At 51.2% G+C, this 19,734-nt stretch overlaps 1 protein-coding gene across 1 annotated transcript in view; it reads right to left on the bottom strand.

Moving 5' to 3' along the window:
- Positions 1 to 19,615, bottom strand: part of ACADSB (acyl-CoA dehydrogenase short/branched chain) — a 33,254-nt gene extending 13,639 nt beyond the window's left edge. Inside the window, exons 1-4 of the mRNA XM_045853786.1 lie at positions 19,460 to 19,615; positions 3,287 to 3,446; positions 2,974 to 3,074; positions 442 to 648 (exon numbers count right to left, since the gene is read on the bottom strand). Coding sequence (XP_045709742.1) covers positions 442 to 648; positions 2,974 to 3,074; positions 3,287 to 3,446; positions 19,460 to 19,501 — 510 coding nt within the window. The 5' untranslated portion in view covers positions 19,502 to 19,615. The remainder of the gene's footprint in view (positions 1 to 441; positions 649 to 2,973; positions 3,075 to 3,286; positions 3,447 to 19,459) is intronic.
- Positions 19,616 to 19,734: the final 119 nt, after the last annotated feature.

Here is a 19,734-nt window from a genome sequence, read left to right as displayed (position 1 = left end):
TTTAACACCTGTGTTTTTATCAAAGCAGCAATGGTGCTCCGACAGCATTGTTTCCCGAAACACCCTACTGGTCTAAGGCAGGCTTAAAGACCTACGTCCATGTATTCAATGTGAAGTTTAATCACACTGGTTCTACTAGTCCCAGTAGAAAGACATCTCCATGTAAATGAAACCACCAGTGAGGTACTGGGAAATAGAATCGAGACAAAAAGTAATACTTTCACTGTCTCATGATTACTCTTGAAACGTCCAAGGGGCCAGAGAGAGGCAGAGTGCGTTTTTCAGGCGGTGCTCGTTTATTGAGCGTTTATTGCTTGAGTAGTCGATGCTGCTGCGCTGTGGGGTGGAAGAGTCAAGTCGACATCGCAGCGACTCTTCTCCTGAAAACTAAATGAAATGTTAGAAAGATCAAATCCGTTTCAACATCGCACGTCAGCTCACTTTGTCTGTGGCGAGCATGGTCAAGTAGGTGGCCTTCTGTTCTTCCGTCCCGTGGTTTTCGATCAGCTTGTTGACGACGGTGTTCTGGACGTCGCACAGCACGGCCACCGCGGCGTCGACTTTGGCTAGTTCCTCCACCGCCAGGACGAAGGAGGAGAACGAAGCTCCCGTGCCCCCGTACTTGGTGTCCACGGTGATGGCCATGAGCTGCGGGGACACGAGGACGCGCAGATCCAGAAAGCAGTTTTTGCAGGGCAGAATGTCCCGCCGTACCCGGTTAACACATACATTGCAGCCATACACATTCTTAGTTTTTAAATTTGCATGCATATTTTATGTATAGATAAAACACAAAACTATATGCATTTGAAAAGGATGGAATAATGACATGCTACAACTATGTTTCCGTTTGTGATCTAAAACATGAAAACAAGGGTGAGATGCTTTGAAAGACACTGGGATGGAATGATGAGAAAGCGTCTGATACAAATGTATCCTGATGACCCTCATTGCTAAGAACTGTTGCTGCCCGTTTGAAAACTGCGGGTGCGGCTTTGGTCTGGCTTTTCAGCGGGGCCCCTGCTGCTGACCTCAGCGCCGGGAGGAAACGGAAGAAAGGAGCCTGCCCCTCAGTGGGAGTGTCTGCTTTCCCTGGGCATAGTCTCTTCCAGCCGGGCCCTCCCACCTTCACTCCTCGACAATCCTACGGCCATTCCTTTGTAGGCCGCTGTAGCAAGTCCAGGTGGCCAGCAGACAACATCTGGCGGCGCTGCCCAGGGCCGCACTACAGCAGGCCCGGGTGCCCGCTAACTCGCCCAGCGCCGGCCGGCCCCGGCCCCGGCCCCCCCCGGCCGCGGTTGGGCCGTTCCGCAGCGGCACCCAAGCCTGGACCACGGAGCGCCCACAGCGCCGGAGTCCACAGCACTCCAGAGCTCCGCATCCTCACTCCGGGCAGACATCCTGCGCCCGCGTAATTCAAGCCCCAGAGCTGCGACAGGTAACAGGCAAACCCTTCCCCCCATTCTCCCCAGACACTTCGGAATCCCACCCGCGGCGGCCGGGAAACTGGGCTGCAGTGAGGGGAGACCCCTGTGCGAGGAGGGAGGAAGGGGTGGGGCACTCGGTGCCCCCGCAGCCTGGGGCGGGCAGGGCAGCTGTCTGACCGTATCCCCGACGGCCGTCGGGGCCACCGCTTCTCCTGGAAAAGTCACCATTTCTCCTACAGCGGGAACACTGTTTTTGTCAGCCACTGCGGCAGGCAGCCACGCTGCGACAACAGGCGTTAGGAGTCAGGTGAGAATCTGGGGGGGGGGGATGCGCAGCCCAACGGACCCTTGTGAGGACGCCAAGTCTGAGCGAGAGCGGCCCGTGGGGCCGGCAGGCACCTCACTGCTGCGGACGACCAAGAACCAGCCCCCCAGAGAGCGAGGTCGAGACCGGACGCCTGAGACCTCCCCGGGCGCCCCCAGCACCTGCGCACAGCGAGGGCCACGCCTGCCCGAGAAACGGCCTCGCAGGTGCGGCGAGACCCACCGTGGCGCCTCATCCGACTCCCTTTTCCCAAGAGTTTCATCGCTAAGAGAAAGTTGGGAAAATCACTACTATTCATGGTATTTAAAAAAGCTGGCCTCCTTAAAACGAGGATAAAACGATTTGGTGACGTGGAAAAATAGTGAAGGCTCTTTTTCAAACAGTACAACAGACAAGATTTAAGCCAATGGCTCTGAATAGGAGCTATCAGTTCCGAGATATCCTTCGTGCTTAAAACAAAAAAGAGGTGTCACTTCATACCCGTGGAGAAGGCGAGCTGATGAGTGGCGAGATTTTCAGTGTTCTCCCTGGAGCCCCCCTGTGCGGACGGACGGACGGATGGACGGACGGCCCCTCCCTCCGCCCGCAGCCGCAGCAGTCGCACTGGATCTGTTTCAGACACGGCGCTTCTATTCCCGGGCTGTGTGGCTTCAACAGCTGGAAGGCGGCCACCCCGGGGAATGGGGAATTCAGATGTGGCCTTTGCCTCAAATGAGCCACATACCTAGGGATTCGGGTAGAACGTTTGCTCTACTCTGAAGCTCACCGCGGGTGGGGTCCGCAACCTCGGCGCCACTGAGCTGAAGCATCCCGTGGCGGCGCTGTCTTGCTCAGCTGCGTCCCTCACCTCTGCCCCACCAGACGCCAGGGGAACGCCCGGCTGGGACAACCAAAAATGCCCCCGGACACTGCCTGATGTCTCTCGGGGACAAGACAGCTCCTGGACAGGTGGGTACCAATAGTCTAAAGAATTCACTCTCTCTCTTGCTTCTAACCTTTTCCTTTGAAAGCACAGTACTTCTAATCTAAATTTTTAATTCGATTTAAAAAAAAAAAACCTTCAGGATCTCAATTGAAAAGAGAACACAGATAATTTTCACTAGGAAATGAAGAGCTCATTATGCTATCATTAGAGTTCCTACATTGAAAAGTAGAGACACATTTTTAACCCTCGAAAGTATTTACAAGAGTTTGAAATTAGAAAAATTATGAATTATGTACCCCTTGTTGGAACAATCCTTGTATTACTGATTTCTCCATTTTTGAATTTTCGTCCATGGTTGAAACCAAAGGAGCAATCTGTTCCCGGGCAAATTTTTTCACTGCAGGAAATAAAAAACACTGGTAAGTCTTTATTCTGTTAGTGTGACACGCATGACTTCAAAAAAAATTTTTAGAAGTTCATGTCAAAGAAGCCGATCCACGTACAGAGGTGAACAGACCCGCCCGTCAAGCCACAGGTCATGTGATTTCACACGCGGGCCCCTGCCCCGGGCCAGAGGCCTGGCCAGGTGCCACGGAGAAGCCTGCTCACCTGCATTCTTGATCATCATCTCCTCGTCGGTGAACGTTTGCAGGGGGGTGCAGGGGAGCCCCCCACTGGTTATACTGGGCAGAGCTTCTGGCTGGGAAGACTTTAGGGCCCGTGGGGGAGTCTTCCAAGAGCACAGGCAAGTTGGGAAGTTTCTTCTTAGCTGTAACAACCGTCCCCAGTGGAGAGAGAGAAAACACACACACAAACACACACGGTAAGAGAAGTAAGTGTCAGAACACTGGTCCCTTTGGGAATAACTCTGTAGCTCACACTTACACCATGTGCCACCAAAAAGGGGAGCTTAGCGCTGCCTGTTGTAGAGCTCACTGTCTTGTGCACAGAAACAAACGGGCTTGCCAACACAGAACTCCTGCGTCCAGCAATGAGCTGTTCCATATAAACGCATTTCCCAGACAGTGAACTTGTGCCTTCAGAGAAACAGAACTCCTGATGGAACCCAGGCTCACGTCCAGCCTAGTTTTGTTTCTCTGGCTTCTCAGCAGCAAGAGACAGCGCAGCACGAGAAGCCTTAGGAGAACCAGCTCTGGGGTCTGAGAGGACTAGTTTCGAACCCAGCGCCTGGTGGGTTGATATAACTACGCGGTCCTGGACGCGTGGTTTTTCACCTCAGTTAAAATCTCCCAGTGCTCGTTCCCCGCGCTGTCAAACACGGAGAGTTGCTGAGGGTCAGTGAGACAATCCACAGGAAGGGCCGAGCAGGACCCGCCCACCGCAGGCGCTCACCTCAAGGACAGATTTCACCGTGACTTGTGCTAAGATTCGGCGGGTGGTCACGCAGGAGCGGCTGCAGTGACCGCAGCAGCTCCCCCCGTCCAACAGCAAAGCTTTCCCTGTCCCAGCGCCCCAAACCCGTCAACTTGCCAGCCCCACCGAGCAGTGGGTTTGCTACTGTTTTATTGAAGAAAGAGACCATCCAATTTTACATGTTTGTTGTACCTTTCCAATTTTCTTTTGTAGAATTTTAGTACCGGGGGAACAAATAAGGCATTGGCCATTTCCCGAAGCTAAAAACATGCTAAGGAGAAGAAGCCAGCCACAAAAGAGCACATGTCATATGATTCTGTTGTTCATAGGAAAATCTGGAAGAGAGAAATCCAGAGACAGGAAGGCGAGTGCCGGGGTCGCCTGGGGCTGGGGCGGAGGGGAGGGGTGGGCGCGGGTGAGGGGGCCGTGCAGGAGGCCACAGGGGTCTCTCTGAGGCAGCGACTGTCAACCTTTTCCATCTCACGGCACACATAAGCTACTGTAATTACTACTAAAATTGTGCTACTACTAAAAATAATTTCCTTTTTGCTGATACGACAGAGTTGCAATTCTGACGCGTTCGCGCTGGATGGATGTTGTTGTGCTGGACAAAAGAAGGGCCAAGAGGCGAGAGCCCCTGACGAAACAGCCGAGTGCTGCGTGTTTTAAAAACCCCTGCGGCACACGGCTCGGAAACTGCTGCTCTGGAGGACGAAGTGTTCCAAAGTTGAATTACGGTGGTGGTTGCACAACCCTGTACATTCATGGAAAATCACTGTATTGTACATTTTAAAAGACTAAATTTTATGGCATGCAAATTATTGCTCAATAAAGCTGCATAGAAAAAAATTAGCACTTTCCTTTTATTCAGCAAAGATGACGAGAGGACATCCTCAGCCCCGGCCAATGCCTGGGAGCGCCTGGCACGCCCAGAGGATAAGTGGCACAGAGGGAAAGGGTACTTTCCCCAGCTTCTGAGAGGCGTGTGGTTTAGACAGGACCATGAGATACACGTTCTGGAACGGGCTGTCAAGAACGGGCACGGCTCGGTCGGTTGGGCGTCTTCCCAGAAAACGAAAGATCGCTGGTGTGATGCCCAGTGAGGACATGTGCCTGGCTTGTGGCCCGGTCCCGGATGGAGCCCGTGTGAGAGGCAGCTGACGGATGTTTTTCTCCCTCTCTCCCTTCCTCTCTAAAAATAATACAATCTTAAGGGGAAAATAAAAGAAACAAAGCAAATGCAAGATTAAAAAGCAAATGCGCCCTGGCTGGCGTAGCTCAGTGGATTGAGCACGGGCTGCGAACCAAAGTGTCGCAGGTTTGATTCTCAGCCAGGGCACATGCCTGGGTTGCAGGCCACGGCCCCCAGCAACCGCACATTGATGTTCTCTCTCTCTCTCTATCTCCCTCCCTTCCCTCTCTAAAAATAAATAAATAAAATCTTTTTTTTAAAAAAAGCAAATGCATTTATCACTGCATTATATTTCCTCAAGAGGCTGGATTACACTGAACACGCTGAAAAGCGAACTGCTCCAAACAGAGCGGACACGAGAGTCGCCGTGTCGGAAGCCGCTGGGGATCCTTCCTGCGCATCCGCCCGTCCCTGGGGTTCGGTGCCGGGAGCGCGTGCATCCTACCCCGGATTTAACTGGGAAAAAGAAACAGTGGCCAGACAGAAGAAAAATGCGTATGTCTGAGTTTTTCTACTTAACTGTGCTTTGTTTCGAGAATCAGGAGACAAAAGTTAGGGCAAAGTTGCACAGAACATTTTTTTTTTCTCGTTAAAACTGGGACATGGACACTCTGGACCAGAAAGGAGGACCAGAAAGGAGGACGGGGTACACCAGGCACTGTCTTCTTCCCGACGACACGGGTGGGAGGAACGGAGAGGAGGGTAGGGAGAAGAGAGGTAGGAAATGGGAGCGCAACCGGCCGGGAAGGAGGGGGTATTGCCAGGGAGGGACAGCTCTGGAGCGGCAGGCACCAAGAAGGAAGGGGGACCGGAGCAGAAACGGAACTACGGGAGGGAAGAGAAGGGCAGTGCGCTTCGGCTGCACGGCCGGTGGTGCAGTCGCGGAAGGGCCCCTCCACGCACACTCGAAGGAAAGGGCCAGCCGTCTTCCCCACGAGAGGCTCCTGAAACTCACCTGTAACATTTCAAAAACTGCGATCCATTGCCCACGTTTCTGGCTGCTAGGGGAGATTACCTACTAAGCCCACTTAGGAATTCCTCGCGTCTCTCAGTCAATACACGATCATCCTCGCTAAGTTCATCTTGAGCAGGAAGTCCACCACCGAGAAAACTTCAGTAGCCGGTGGGGCCTAAGATGAGGTCCCTTCGTTGCCGCTGACACTGTTGTGACGCCCTCGCCCTCTGTGTTGCTGCTGAGAAAGTACCTGACTGCTGAACACACAGCAGCTATTTCGGAGTCCCGAGATGCGCTAACAGAGGCAAGCGCGCCTCGAAAAGGACCAGGCGGCACGCACACGCAGGGCGGGGCTGCTAACAGCGCCCGCCAGAACGCGCAGCGGCCCTGTGCTGAGTGAACGGAACCCATTTAACCGTAATCACGGAACTGCAAGCGTCCCCTGCACCGACTGGCAGGAAAAATTCCCCTTCCACGGGACACTCTTCCGTCAAGGAAACGTCTCCTCTCCTCGCCGGCACCCACACAGCCCGGGGTTGCCACGGTGATTTCCCACTGTCCCCTGCCCTCCAGGGTGGACCTCAGCCTCTGCGGCTTTGGGGTCCACTCCGTCAAAATGATTTTCCACGGTTATAACCCGCTGCGCCACATCATCACATTTTTCTGTGGAGAGCAGCAACTGCTCCTCGAGTGGAGGGATGGTTATTTATGCCTTGCCAAGGGGCGTGAGCCCGTCTCCTCCTCAGCCCAGCAGAGCTGGGCCGCACTCACAAGTGCTGGGGCCCGAACCTGGGGCCTGTGGACTCCCGTGGACGGAACAAGAGTCCACGAACTTGGATGGGGTTACAGTGATGTCTTTATCTCACTGCCCTCTGACCGAAATACTGCACTTTCTAGGCAACGAGGTACAATAGCGTTAGGTGCTATCTGTGACTGCCGCCAAAAGAAATGACAGACATTTCAATATCACATAACACTTGGTCCAATTATCCTGAAATATTGTGGGTGCTCATTACTACTTCAAAATTAAACAGTTATTCAAACTGTTGTCAGATTTTATTTAAGAAGCAAATATTGTTACAATTTAAAAATATTTTAATAACTTTTATTACAGTTTATTTCCTTTGTAATTCATATATTAACTTATGCATTTAAAAATATTTTGAGAAAAGGTCTATAAACCTTACTACATTGCTGTATACCAGAAATTTTCAACGGGTGAGCCACAAGAATTCCTAACACGTGCAGCACCTGATTATTTAGTCGGGGGCATGGATCTCTTTCCCCTAGGATTGTCCCATTTAAAAAAACGACAACAGCCAGCACAACAGTAGTCATCTGGTGTGAAGGTGTCAAAATTGTAACTATTTTTTCTTGTCAGATCGGCAAAAAGCCTATTTTTGGGTGTGCCGCAGGATTTAGTAATCAGTTTATGTGCACCCTGGGATGACAAAGGTTGGAAAACCCCTGACCACCGAATGTTCTGGTGAATCTGTCACTAGACTCGTTAAGTTTTGCCATTATGTCACTCAGCACCTCTCTCCTCGGCGACCCGCACGGCGAGGTGCGTTCCAAGCACCCTTCCAGTGCGTCAGGTCTAGGAGCTCTGACAACGAACCAAAGGCGCAGGAGACGAGGGAGACGCTGTGCTAACCTACAGAGAGAGCGCCACCTTGCGCTTTCCAGAGGAAGTGCTTTGCTTGGCGCAAGAATGCCGCACCTGAAATCCCTACTGTCACTGGGTCCCACCGCAGGTGCCCTCCTGGCGCTTTTTCCTGCAGGGGTGTGTGTGGGACTTGGATTCCCTTCCAGGGTCACAGCGCTCTTCCTGGGGGCTTGTGACCGTGAGAAACCCCACTCCCACTCCTGCGTAGGATGCGCTCCCTCACTCACCGTGGGCACACAGGTCTGCTGACACCCCCGCCCCTTGTGAGGAGCACTGGTGGATGCCAGCACTGTGCCTCGGTCAGTTCCTTCTGCCTTTAGTGTACAGCACCCAGTGCTGGGGCAGAAAAATGATTTCCCTTCTGTCCCTGAAGTTCTTCTGGTTGGTCTAATCATCAAGTTGCTACGAGACGGATTATCAGGAGAAAAACAAATGAAAGCTTAATAACACGTATACATCCTGTATACTTGGTAGAGACTCAGGAACCCAGAGCAACTTGCAGAGATGGCAGAAGCCATGGTCTTAAATGCCAAAAGACATGGCGGGTGGGTTGGCAATCCAGTTATGGGAGGTGACCAGGAAAAGCACCGCACACAAGGGTGACATTGTTATGTGGATTTACGTTGTCCATGTAAGAAACACCTGAACCTGTAACAATTTTTATTATGAGTTTATTTGAGCCAAACTGATGACCATTGCCTGGAAGCAAAATCCTAACAGACTGAGAAATGTTCCGGAAGAAAATGGCAGTTTTACACTTACTTTACACACATCAGAATCAAAGGGGAAGGAGATGTGAGGAGGTTACGTGAAATCCACTGGTGACAGATTAGGGAGGTGGGAGAAAGCAAAGTGGGGCGGTCTCTGGGATTGGGTAAAAAGTAAAGCCCATGGACAGACTTCTTTTCACAGAGGTGGGTATAAGATTAACAATGAACTCGATAACAATGACCATGAGAGGCTCCGTGGTCTCCTGCTCTGGTGGGAAATTGTGCCCTCAGGGGTCTGGGAAAAGGAAATTACTGGCCATTCCAAAGCCTCTTATCTGTCCTAGATGCAGAGAGACAGCAGGTCCTGGCTGGGCTGCTCAGGTGGCTGGAGCACCTTCCTGGAGGGGGTCCGTGGTCCGTGGAGGGGGCTCCCGTAGGTGCACGGGCGGAAGGCCACCCCAGCGTCTCTCTTACATCATCAATGCTCCTCTCTCTCTCTCAAATCGGTAAATGCATCGTCCAGTGAGGGTTTTTTAAAAAAGACAATAGGCTCAGTTTAGTTCGAGACGGACCTTTGTCAGGACACCAGCCTACGCCACGACTCGCTCTGAGCTAGGAAGTTTTCACGGCAGACCACTCCACGTGGTTCCCTGAGGTCTGAGCTAGTAGGACCGCCACGCAGGCTCCCCGGGCACGTGGGGCTGGGTGCGTGGCCCCTTCTCCGCCCACGAAGTCCAGGCTCTCTCCGCTAAGAGTGAGGGCCGGCGGGACACGCTGTAGGGGGGACCTTCCCGGATTTCCCTTACCACCAGAAATGCCCCTTCGACTTGGTTGTCAGAGTGTCTCCCGTGTCTGCTGTCTCTTAAAATGAACCAGACTAAAATAACCCTTATGTCACAGAACTACATATTGCGGTGGCAAGCCCTGCTCCCCTCCATCATAGTTAACTAGTTGTTACTAGTAAGTGAGGAGACAGCGGGAACTGGACACTGAGTTTTATAACCTGGGGAGCAGAGGCCCGTTCGCTCCGCCAGGAAGTTACAGCCTCACACACCCGGGGGATCTGCGCTCTGACATCAGGCTATTGGGGGAGGGGTGGCGCAGGGGTCGGTGCTGGGCTACAGAGGCCTGTCGGCCTCACCTGGGAAAGGGATCATTGGCTGGGGGGTGGACCCATCAAAAACTCACCAAAGCTTGGAAAGCGGATTGGTTATTTTGCAAAAGCTCCTGGTTATAACCTCAGGGAACAAAGAATCAATTTCTCTCCCCGCCTCCCCCTCACCTGCACTCACCGGCTCATTTGTGCCAGGGACCACGCGCAACCACGTGGGTCTCGCAACCTCGTGGGCGCGCATCGGGCGCCGAAGGACTCAGCTTTACCATGGCGCAGACACTGGGGACGCCGGCCCTTGTTTTGGCCTTGGTGAGGACATTGTTGGCCTTTTTCCATGGCGGGGTAGGTGATGAGGGGGCGCTGAACACCCAGGGGCAGCCTTCCACCAGAATAAACCCATCCGCACCACAGTCTCCCACGGGTGGCTCTGAAATGCTTTTCTCACGACCCCGAGGAAGAGTCGGAATTTCCCTGGCAACAGCTTGCGTCTGAAACTTTCCTTCCCCCGCCCCCGTCAGTGTGGTTGATTGACCTGTAATGATTAAGAGACTAATGCCAACATTTGGGGTTTCCACACTGAGATGGAATTCTCGGACACTGGCTCAGCGTCCTACAATTCAGCCCAACTCCGACACTGTCCACCTGGAGGCAGCATCAGATCCCACGGATCAAAGGCTCAGTCCCACAAGAACCAACCGCTCCCCCCGCCACGCCAATCCCAAGTCCAGGTTGTGGCCCACACTTCTGACCAACCCGCTATAGATCAGAGGTTCTCACTACCGCTGCCTGCGTTCGTTTAATTTGCCGCCGCAGTTCAGAGAGCTCACAAAAGCACTTTACCAACTGGATTATGATGCGCAGGGCCACGTCCTGGAAAAAGGGCCCAGGGCGTCCGTGACCTCTCCGAGGGCGCCACCTCCTTCCCCCAGCACCTCGAGGTGTCCACCAGGCCGGGAGCTCTCCAAGCGGCCCTTTTGGCTTTCTATGGAGACTTGGTTACATTGACAGATTGTACTATTAGGATGGAACTGTGGGGCAACCTGCATGATACATAGGGGGGGTCTCTCTCCAGTATGTATGCAATTTCCTACGAACCTAATTGCCTATTTCAAATTAGAAAGTTTCTAAAACTTGTGAAAACTTATATGAACGGAGCCTCTTTAAAACTGGGGAGCTGGAACCACAGCCCAGAGGAACTGCTTTGCAGAGCTTGCTCCTCAATTCTTTGTGCCCCAACGGGGCAAAATGCCCCCTGCACTGGGCAGAAGCAGCGCTGTGTCGCAGAACAACTGGTTGCAAGGCTGACAGGGAAGCGGCGTGCCCACCTGGCTGAGAATGAAAGACATTCTTTAGATTCAGCATCGTTGCCAGCTTATTCGCACCTACAGAAATTCCTCCCTTCCTCACAGTCACGAAATTGCTCTCCTTCCTTCCCCTCTCTTCACCTCCTCCTGGGCCCCCCTAGGGCCTCCGTCTGAATCAGGGCCTCTCCAACAGCTATTCTTCTGGGTTTCCGACGCTGGCTGCTTCTCGCTCTGACCTTCTACTGTTAGGTTAACAAAATGAAGTAAAAAAACACTTCGGTGAGTAACTTTTGACATACGTTATTTCGCACCTGTGCACTCCGTCTGTAAAACCATCTGGAAGTAGGAATGCTGTGTCAAAGGGCAAAATGAATTCAAAATTCTGATAAAATTCCCCAAATTGTCTTTTGCAGCAGTAAAAACTTTTTTTTTTTTTTATTCCTCACCCGAGGACATTTTTTCATTGCTTAGAGAGAGAGAGAGAGAGAGACATCAACTGGCTGCCTCCTGTGAGCCCCGGCTGGGGACAGAACCCACAGGCTTCCAGGCTACGGACAGCTCTCCAACCAACTGAGCCACACCAGCCAGGGTATGCAGCAGTTAAACCATCCTAACTCCCCCTGGTAAATGATTAACCTGCCTGTTTTCTGACAAGGGCAAAATTCTGAAATGCTCTACATTAAATTAGTGAGAGAAAGAATTGTTAGTCTGTTAATGGCTTCAGGCCAGCTAACAAAAGCCTGTTTCTGTTCTTTCCACTTCCCATTGGGACTCAGATGAACTTCCAGGTGGGTATTCCCAGGGGCTATTTCAACCAGGTACGGCTCAGTCCAGGAGCCCCCTGGCTGCTTCGCAGGTGGGCTTGGGGGCTGCTGCCCCAGCCAACCATCAAGAGTGGACATTTCTCCCACCCCTTTGCCTAGAGCTCACGGAAATCCTTTCAGACTACCTTTTCCTTCCCACTACCCCCTACCTGAAGCATCAAAATGCTTGGAAACTTTAGGGGGATGGACGGTCCCTCCTACCTGGCCATGCTGCTGGTGGCACAGATTTCATGCTGCAAGACCGGTCTTTTTGGCTAGCATTCTGGCTTGGTAAAACCTCACTTTCCAAAAAGACCAGATGTGGAAGGTAATTTTTAAAAAATATTCCCTACGACCTTGTCAAAGCAGCTTGCCAGGTAATATTTGTGTTTCTGCACCCACGTGATAGGTGAAACGTTGTATCAGTGTACTCATATTTGTATTTCTCTTAAGAGTTTGGGCACCTTTTTGTGTGTTTAAGAACTATCTCGACTCTTTCCTGTTTATTGTTAGTTCATGTCCTTTGCCTATTTTCCTATTCAATTTCTTTCTCTTAGGGATTTCCAGGGGCTCTGTATAAATTAAGGAAATTAGCTCTTTGGTGCTGGGAGTTTGTTATTCGTCTTGGCTTACAGTTTAGTTTGTTTTATAATGCAAACGTTTTTGACTTTTATGTTGTCAAAATCAATCCTTAGTGATGATATCCAGCTTTGAATTAAAATGACCTTCCTTACTCTAATAAAGGGATTTGCCCAGGTGGTATATTCTGCATTCATGGTTTACATTTAATGTGACTGTTTAAGACTGTCACACTAAAGATAATAGATGCGTGAACAAATTTTACCTTTTTTTCTAAGTCCTTGTTGACTTATTAGTCCACAAAGATCAGAGAATGATTCTAGGCTAGATGATTCCAGTGCTCACCCTTGGTAAGCATTTCGATGGTATTTTTAGGTCCTCTTTCACTGATTTAACTTCAGGGACTAAGGCAAGGTAAAACAATAATATTTAATGATGTAGTTAAACGTGTACGCCACTTAAAAGAAGGGTCTTTTATCTCAAATCATCAGGATATCTTCTTCTCCAATCTTGCTGGAGATTATATAGACTATTTTAAAAGTAAATTAACAGTGCGATATAATTACACACCATCAGTAGAATGGCTAAAATAAAAAAAAATGGCAATGCAAGCTGCTGGCGTGGATGGGGAGGAACTGGATTGCACGCGGCTGGTGGGCTTGTGAAATGGCGAGGCACCCTGGAAAACAGTTTAGCAGTCTCAGTAATCTTACCCCTGGGGAAGATTATGCAAGATATGAAAACTTAAGTCCAAACAAAAACATTCACAGAATGTTCACAGTAGCTTTATTCGTAACAGTCAAAAGCTGGAAACTGGATGCCTTTCAATGTCTGAAGGGTCACGCACCCGCGGGCACATCCCCGTCGTGGGGTGTGGACCACCAGGAGCCTCAGACTTGGCATAAAGACTGCTTTAAGCTGGAGACCTACGAGATTCCGCAGACGCAGAAACGTCTTCTGGCAGTCTCCCTTATCCACTAAAAGCAGCAGCTTCCGGGAAAGGGGGCCACCACAGGCCCCCTCTCGGGGGAGTTTTATGGACAGGCCACTGGCGCCCGAAAGAAAACCACGGTCAGCCAGAGCTCAGATCCTGCGCTAATGCCCCTCCCGCTCTGCCTTCCTCCAGCACCCACGCTCCCTACTCCCCAAAGGCTCAGGCTTGTCCTCTCCTTTCACTCCCTTGGGTGCCCCACACCCGTCTGTGCCGGCGCTGGCTATCGCCTCCTCTCTCTCTCTCTAATGTGTGTACATAATATACATACTAAAACTTCCAGTTGTAAGTGTTACTCACACTCTTTAAAGTCCAAAATAGAATGAATGCTGTTCCTCTGTTCCCCCTAACTACTTACCTACCCTCCAGGGATCCCGTAGGGGAACTCACTGAGATGCAGCATGGCTCCAGCAGCAAAGGCATCTGGGAGATGCCAGACTCTTAACTCTGTAGCTTCGGGCTTGGCTGACTGCCCAAGAAACTGGAATGTACTCTGCCCCACCCCCCGGGGAAGGCGGCTTACTCTATAGAGAGTGTTATCGGCCCGAAGTTATCTGTTAACTGAGGAATGCGTTCTCTTTCTGGTGTTCTCTGCTGACCTCCCACCTGTAAAAAAGAGCCCCTGTCCTGGGAGGAGGGTGGGTTCTTGGTTCTTTCCTGCTGGCCACCACTGGGAGCAGGGCCCTTGCTTGCATATCCAGGTTTCTCCTTTTAAAGCTCTAATGAATTTGCATAAGGCTACACGTCCAGTTCTTTGGAACTAATCCTGAATTTAGGCTTTTGGGGCTGTCCCCCAACAAATCCCAATCTTTGCCCATCGCTAAGCCATTCCATTTAGATTCCTCCATTTCAAGATCATTTCAAGTCCTCCTTTACTCGTGGGTCCTCCTTTCTAAGTGACAGTGGTGTTACCCTAGTCAAATGCCTTGTTACTCCATAGGTGCACTTATGAAATGGCCCAAGTGGTATCTGTTGGTATCAGTTCCTTCTGCAAGCTACGGACCATCTGATCGTGTGAAAATCCCCTGGCAAAAGCATCTCAGTATCTCAAAGGCTCTCAGAGAGCCTGAGAACCTTGCAGATCCATTTCTATAGTCGACAAACTGGGTGTGGCGTCAGGTATGTCGACACTGAGTTTTCTACAGGAGCACAGGGAGAAAGGCCGCCTTTCTCACCCTCGCAAAGCACACCTGGAGGGTGGAGCACAGGGCGACACCTGGCTCCCCAGTGGGGACAGGACGCGGCCTCCAGGTGCGCTCTGCGATGCCCACAGACACCCCTGGTCGTTCATTGCTCACAAGCGCCGAGTACGGGCCCTACAAAGGGCAGGGCGGGGTCTCGCAACGGACAATTCTCTGGCCTCCAAGGTCCACGGGGCCGCGGTCAAGAAACCCTGGTCTAGCACGTAGGAAACGAGGAATCGAGGCAACAGGAACCCACGACAGGGCCAGCGCGCCGAAGAGAAAAATTCCGACCTGTCCCTACAGTACACTGCAGCAGGCCGGAGAGAGAGGCAAAGAATGGTCAGCTGAGAAAAGCCAAGGGGCAGCTCACAAGACTGCTGGCATTCCGAGCGGATGCCGGATCTCGGACTTAACTGCAGGCGGCTAGCCCCAGGATCAGTGTCTGAAAGAGAACAGCCAGGCGTCGCGGAGCCTCCCAAGTCTCCAGCCCGTCATCCATCCCTAGGAGCAAGCGGGACTCTCTGCTCCTGCTCCAGAACTAGCTCACTTGACCTTTTCCCACCCCTGCCCCCTCATCGGTGGCCCATGTACATTCTTTCAAAACTTCCATTGTTCTTCCCCAAAACAAAATGTGTAGAGATTCTCATCAACTCCAGGGTGACTTATTATCTTGTTTCCACCTGGCCTGCCGTTGGTGGTTTATGACTTCCCCGGGGCCTGGTCCTTGAACTTGCTGGCAATGGCCCATAACCCCCCCCCCCTTTTTTTTTAAGGCTTTTGGCTGTGGAAGTTGCAAGTTTTGTTTTGCAGTGCAAAGACCCTTAGAGAAAAGAGAGAGACACTTACGGCTGCCAGAGAAGATCTTGATGCTGACTTTGACTGCCTGAAACCAGAGAGAAGGAAGGGTGGAAAACAAAGCTGTATTGGCAACAGCAAAGAAACATGGACTTCTCTGTACAATGAGTACTGACATGATGGAATGTTCGCGTCTTGGTGAATGAGTACTGACATGAGTACTGACATGATGTACAATGAGTACTGACATGATGGAATGTTCGCGTCTTGGTGAATGAAAGGGCTGTGACCCAGGACTGTGGGCAGCACTCACTGCTGCGGGGACAAGTACAGACCTAACCCCTTAGTGTGAAAGGAACCGCCACTTGAAGCCATCCCATCGCCCTGCAAACTTATCACACCCCAGTCCCGGCCTGATGATTTCTCAGGGTGTATTCCTACCTTTCCACTGCTGCTGACACACGCCCTTGACCTGGCACCTCCACCCCTCTGTTCTTTAACCTAAATCTAAGCCACCCCTGCTTTTGCTGGTCAGTTCAAGCCTTGCCTCATCTAGGCACACCTGTCCCCACCACCAACATGTACTCGGCACTGGCAAGGCACTGTCTTCTGTCCCAATACGCATTTCTTAACATACAGAACCTGTCTCCCCAATTAGAAATGCCATTTCCTTAAGGACCCTGTTGTGAACGTATAGGTCCCTAAGACGGATCAGAATACCAGCATATTTTGCAGTGAGCAAAGACCTTCACAGCCCCAGAGATACTGGTGATGGATTCTGCCTGTATTAGTAACAGCTAGTGTTTACTGAGTACTGACAATGCGCCAGGAGCTGCCCTAAGCACTTGGCATCCCATATCTCATTTAACACAGCCGTATCCCCACTTTGCAGAAAAAGAAACAGAGGCACAGAGGCGAGCAGTAGCTTGTCTAAGGTCATCCTGCCAAGAGGCAGCAGCGGGTTCAAACTCGAGTGGCCTGCCTTCAGAATCTCTGTGTAATCACCCGTGAAGTTTCTGTTTAGCTACCAAGCTCTCCCCACCCGGACGCCAAATACATGAGCAAAAAGAGTACTGATGGCTTCCAATAGCACAAAGCTGAACAAGATTTACATCTAGCCCAGCAGTTAGACGATCAGACAGTCCTGTACAGCAGTGGTCCCAGCTTTTTTGGCACCAGGGGTCGGTTTCCTGGAAGCCAGGCAGGTGGCGGGGAGGGTCAGACCAGAGGCAGCCCTGTCCTCGGCTCTGGAGTGGGGGTGGGGATGGTGGCGCGAGAAGGGAGGTGGAGAGAAGCTCTTGGAACCCATTCCTGCTGGACAGGACGAACTGAACAAGGAATTTCCTTAAGGGTGTTTTTCGAGAAGGACCTCTTGAAAAGTATCAAGCTGCCTAAAATGCGTTGGCTCCACTGGCTGGCTTGACGGACAATGCCAACGCAATTTGGCATTGCGTTGTTCGAAAAGCGCAATTTGGCAAAATGTACAGGTGAGTTCTAATCTTCAGGAATAGGAAGATCTGAGAAGGCGGCATGGCTAAGCGCCAGTGCCACCACCTGATGTTTGGGTGACAAGAGGACGGTGCGCACCGCCTCTCTGTTCCTCCTCTGGGAAAGTGGGAAAGAAGTCACTACCGTCTGCTTCACAGCGTTCGCAGAGAGAGTAAATAGGGCAGTGGGCGGACGCCGCTGCCCCTGGGCCACGGGAGATGCTCACTAAATGCTGACTTCCATTCTTCTTTGCACAGGGACAAAAATTGGCCTGGCCTTGCCATTTCTCTGCCCTCCAGACCACTTCCTATGATAGCAACCTAACTAAATCATAGCTATAATCACGTAACTCCAAGGCTCAAAACCTTCCATGCCTCTCCACCACCCAAAGGAATTTAAGGAATCCAAAATTCCTTAAAATGACGCTATCCCTTTTCACATCAGTGTTCTCCCCACTCCCTCCCCCCCCAACATCCAAACCCCGCTTCTAGAGAGCCTGTCCCTCCCCCCCCCCCCCCCCGCCCCAGTCATCCTGGTCACCTGTCCCTCCTACGAACCCACAGGCAGACTGTGGACCCCTTAGAATTTGTATGACATCTAAATGCTGTGAGGGTGCTAGAATACAGCTTTAATCTTTCCTCTGAAAGATAAACTCCTTGTGGGTAAGTGTTTGGGGTCTTTGTTACACCTGTTGTAGCACCCAGTGCCACACGCATGACAACGATAAGAGCTAATATTGAAGGACACTGGGCACCGCTTCAAGTGCCTCACATGCACATATAAATTCATTTAATCTTCACGACAACCCTGTGGCTATAGGCACTATTATTTTCATCATTTTACAGATCAGAAAACTAAGACCCAAGGAGGTTAAGTAACCTGCCCAAGATTATACTACTAGGGAGTGACAGAGCCTGGGTTCGAACCCAAGCAATCGGACTACAGAACCCACATTCTTAACCACTACGCTACAGTCACCATCCCATCAGTTACATAACCTAAAACATGTAAAAGTGCTTTAAAAACTATAAAGAATGATAAGCCACCACAAAACCAACAAATGCAAACAAAACAGGTCTCTGGTATCTCTAAGGAAGGGGAGGAGGCATTAGTGCATGAAGGTTAAGTTTAGAATCAGACCAGAGTTGGAACACCTGCTGTTACTTTCCAGCTGAGTGACTTCGAGCAAGTCACTTAATCTTATTCAATTGCAGGCTCTGCGCCTGAAAAATTAAACTACCTTTTAGGATGGTTGTGAGAATTAAATAAATGACACAAAGAGTCAAACCTGTGAAACCCAGGCAATTTTCTTTGCCAAACTATTAAACAACAATTATAAAATAAGCCCTGGCTGGTGTGACTCAGCGGATTGAGTGCTGGCCTGCGAACGTAAACATCACTGGTTCCATTCCCAGTCAGGGCACATGCCTGCAACCCAGTTGAGGGCTCATAAGAGGCAACTATTGATGTATCTCTCACACATGGATATTTCTCTTCCTCTCTTTCTCCTTCCCTTCCTCTCTGTCTAAAAATAAATAATAAAACAAATTATAAAAGAGTATTATGTAGTAACCATTACAACATATTTTTTTTTCTTTGCAACAACATGCTAACATTATTGGACTAATGTTTTAAAATACCTCAGGAATGTAAATATCAAATAACTTTAATTATCGCTAATGAAACAAAAATAGAGTCCTGCCTATGGGCAGCAGTTGAAGAGCCTTTAACTCATTAAGCAAATAAAAAGAAATACAAAAAGTAAACAGTCAGCATTGCGAAAGATCCCAAGGACGTGTGCTGACAAACGGTAATGTATCCAAATGCCTGGGGCTTCTGGAAAGCATGCCAAAGAGGGCAGGGCTGAAGAAAGTAGGGCTGTTTAATGTAAAAAGAACGCAGACACAAGAACTGTTGAAGAATCAACGTAGGTCCAGAGAGCTGAATTAGGAACAACAGGTGGCTATTCCCGGGCGCAGGGTTTCAGCTCCACTTCGAGCAAGCGGGACGGGCTCCCTTGTCCCACGGAGAGCCCATCCATGAAGATGCCCAGGCACCAGCCACGAGATAAGGACCAGAGGGAGTTCTCTTCATGGTCGCCAAGTGCGACCGACCTACCTCGCAGTCCCTTCCTAATTATGCCTCAGGACTGCAGAAGGGAGGACAGGGAAACACTCTGCCTGGAACTGTGCCTACTTTTAACAATCTTGTTTTTGGAGGAGAGGGGGCATGAAATTTATAACCTTTGGGTAAAGGTGGCATCGGAGAGGTGGCATCTCTGCAAAATATCCCCGAAGACCCGAGCCTCGGTGGCTCCCCGGGCCCAATAATTGTCTGCAAAGGACATCTTGCAGGGGCGGCTCTCCGACACCACGCAAGGTGCTTGCTCCGCAAAGGAAGCTTCTAGGCCAGCCCCTAGCCCCCTTCTCACCAGCTGCCACTTCCAACCCGCCTTAAAGAAGCGTAGGCCCGCTCGGCCGGAGGTCTGGAGGGAGGTCACGGTCACGGTCTGCTCGCAGTGAGACTGGCCGCGCGAGAAGGGACAGGCGCCCCAGTCCCGTTAGAAGACTGCGGCCGGGGCCAAGGTTGTCCCGGGCTCCTAGGACGCCCACCGCCAGCGCACTCACCAGCGCGCTGCCGCGCAGCAGCCGAACCACTGCTCCCTCCATCTGTGCGGCAGGCCGAACGACGTTCCGGAACCCGCGAAATCGCTCCAGTAAATCTCCGGGCCGCAGGGCGGCACCTAGAAGATGTGGATCCAGGGCACGCCCACTCCGTGCCCGCGCCCGCCCACTTCGTACCCGCCTACCCGCACTCTTTGACCACGCCCCCCGTGCCTACGGAACTCCGAGAAAGACACAAGCCTCTTTTCCGCTTTCGCGCTACTCTTTGCTCACGCGAG

This window comes from Phyllostomus hastatus, unplaced genomic scaffold, assembly GCF_019186645.2.
Source record: "Phyllostomus hastatus isolate PE091 unplaced genomic scaffold, TTU_PhHast_1.1 phas_scaffold_1066, whole genome shotgun sequence".
Taxonomy (NCBI): Eukaryota; Metazoa; Chordata; class Mammalia; order Chiroptera; family Phyllostomidae; genus Phyllostomus; species Phyllostomus hastatus.
The sequence above is the reverse complement of the archived record's forward strand: the minus strand, read 5'-3'. Positions and strand labels throughout refer to the sequence as shown.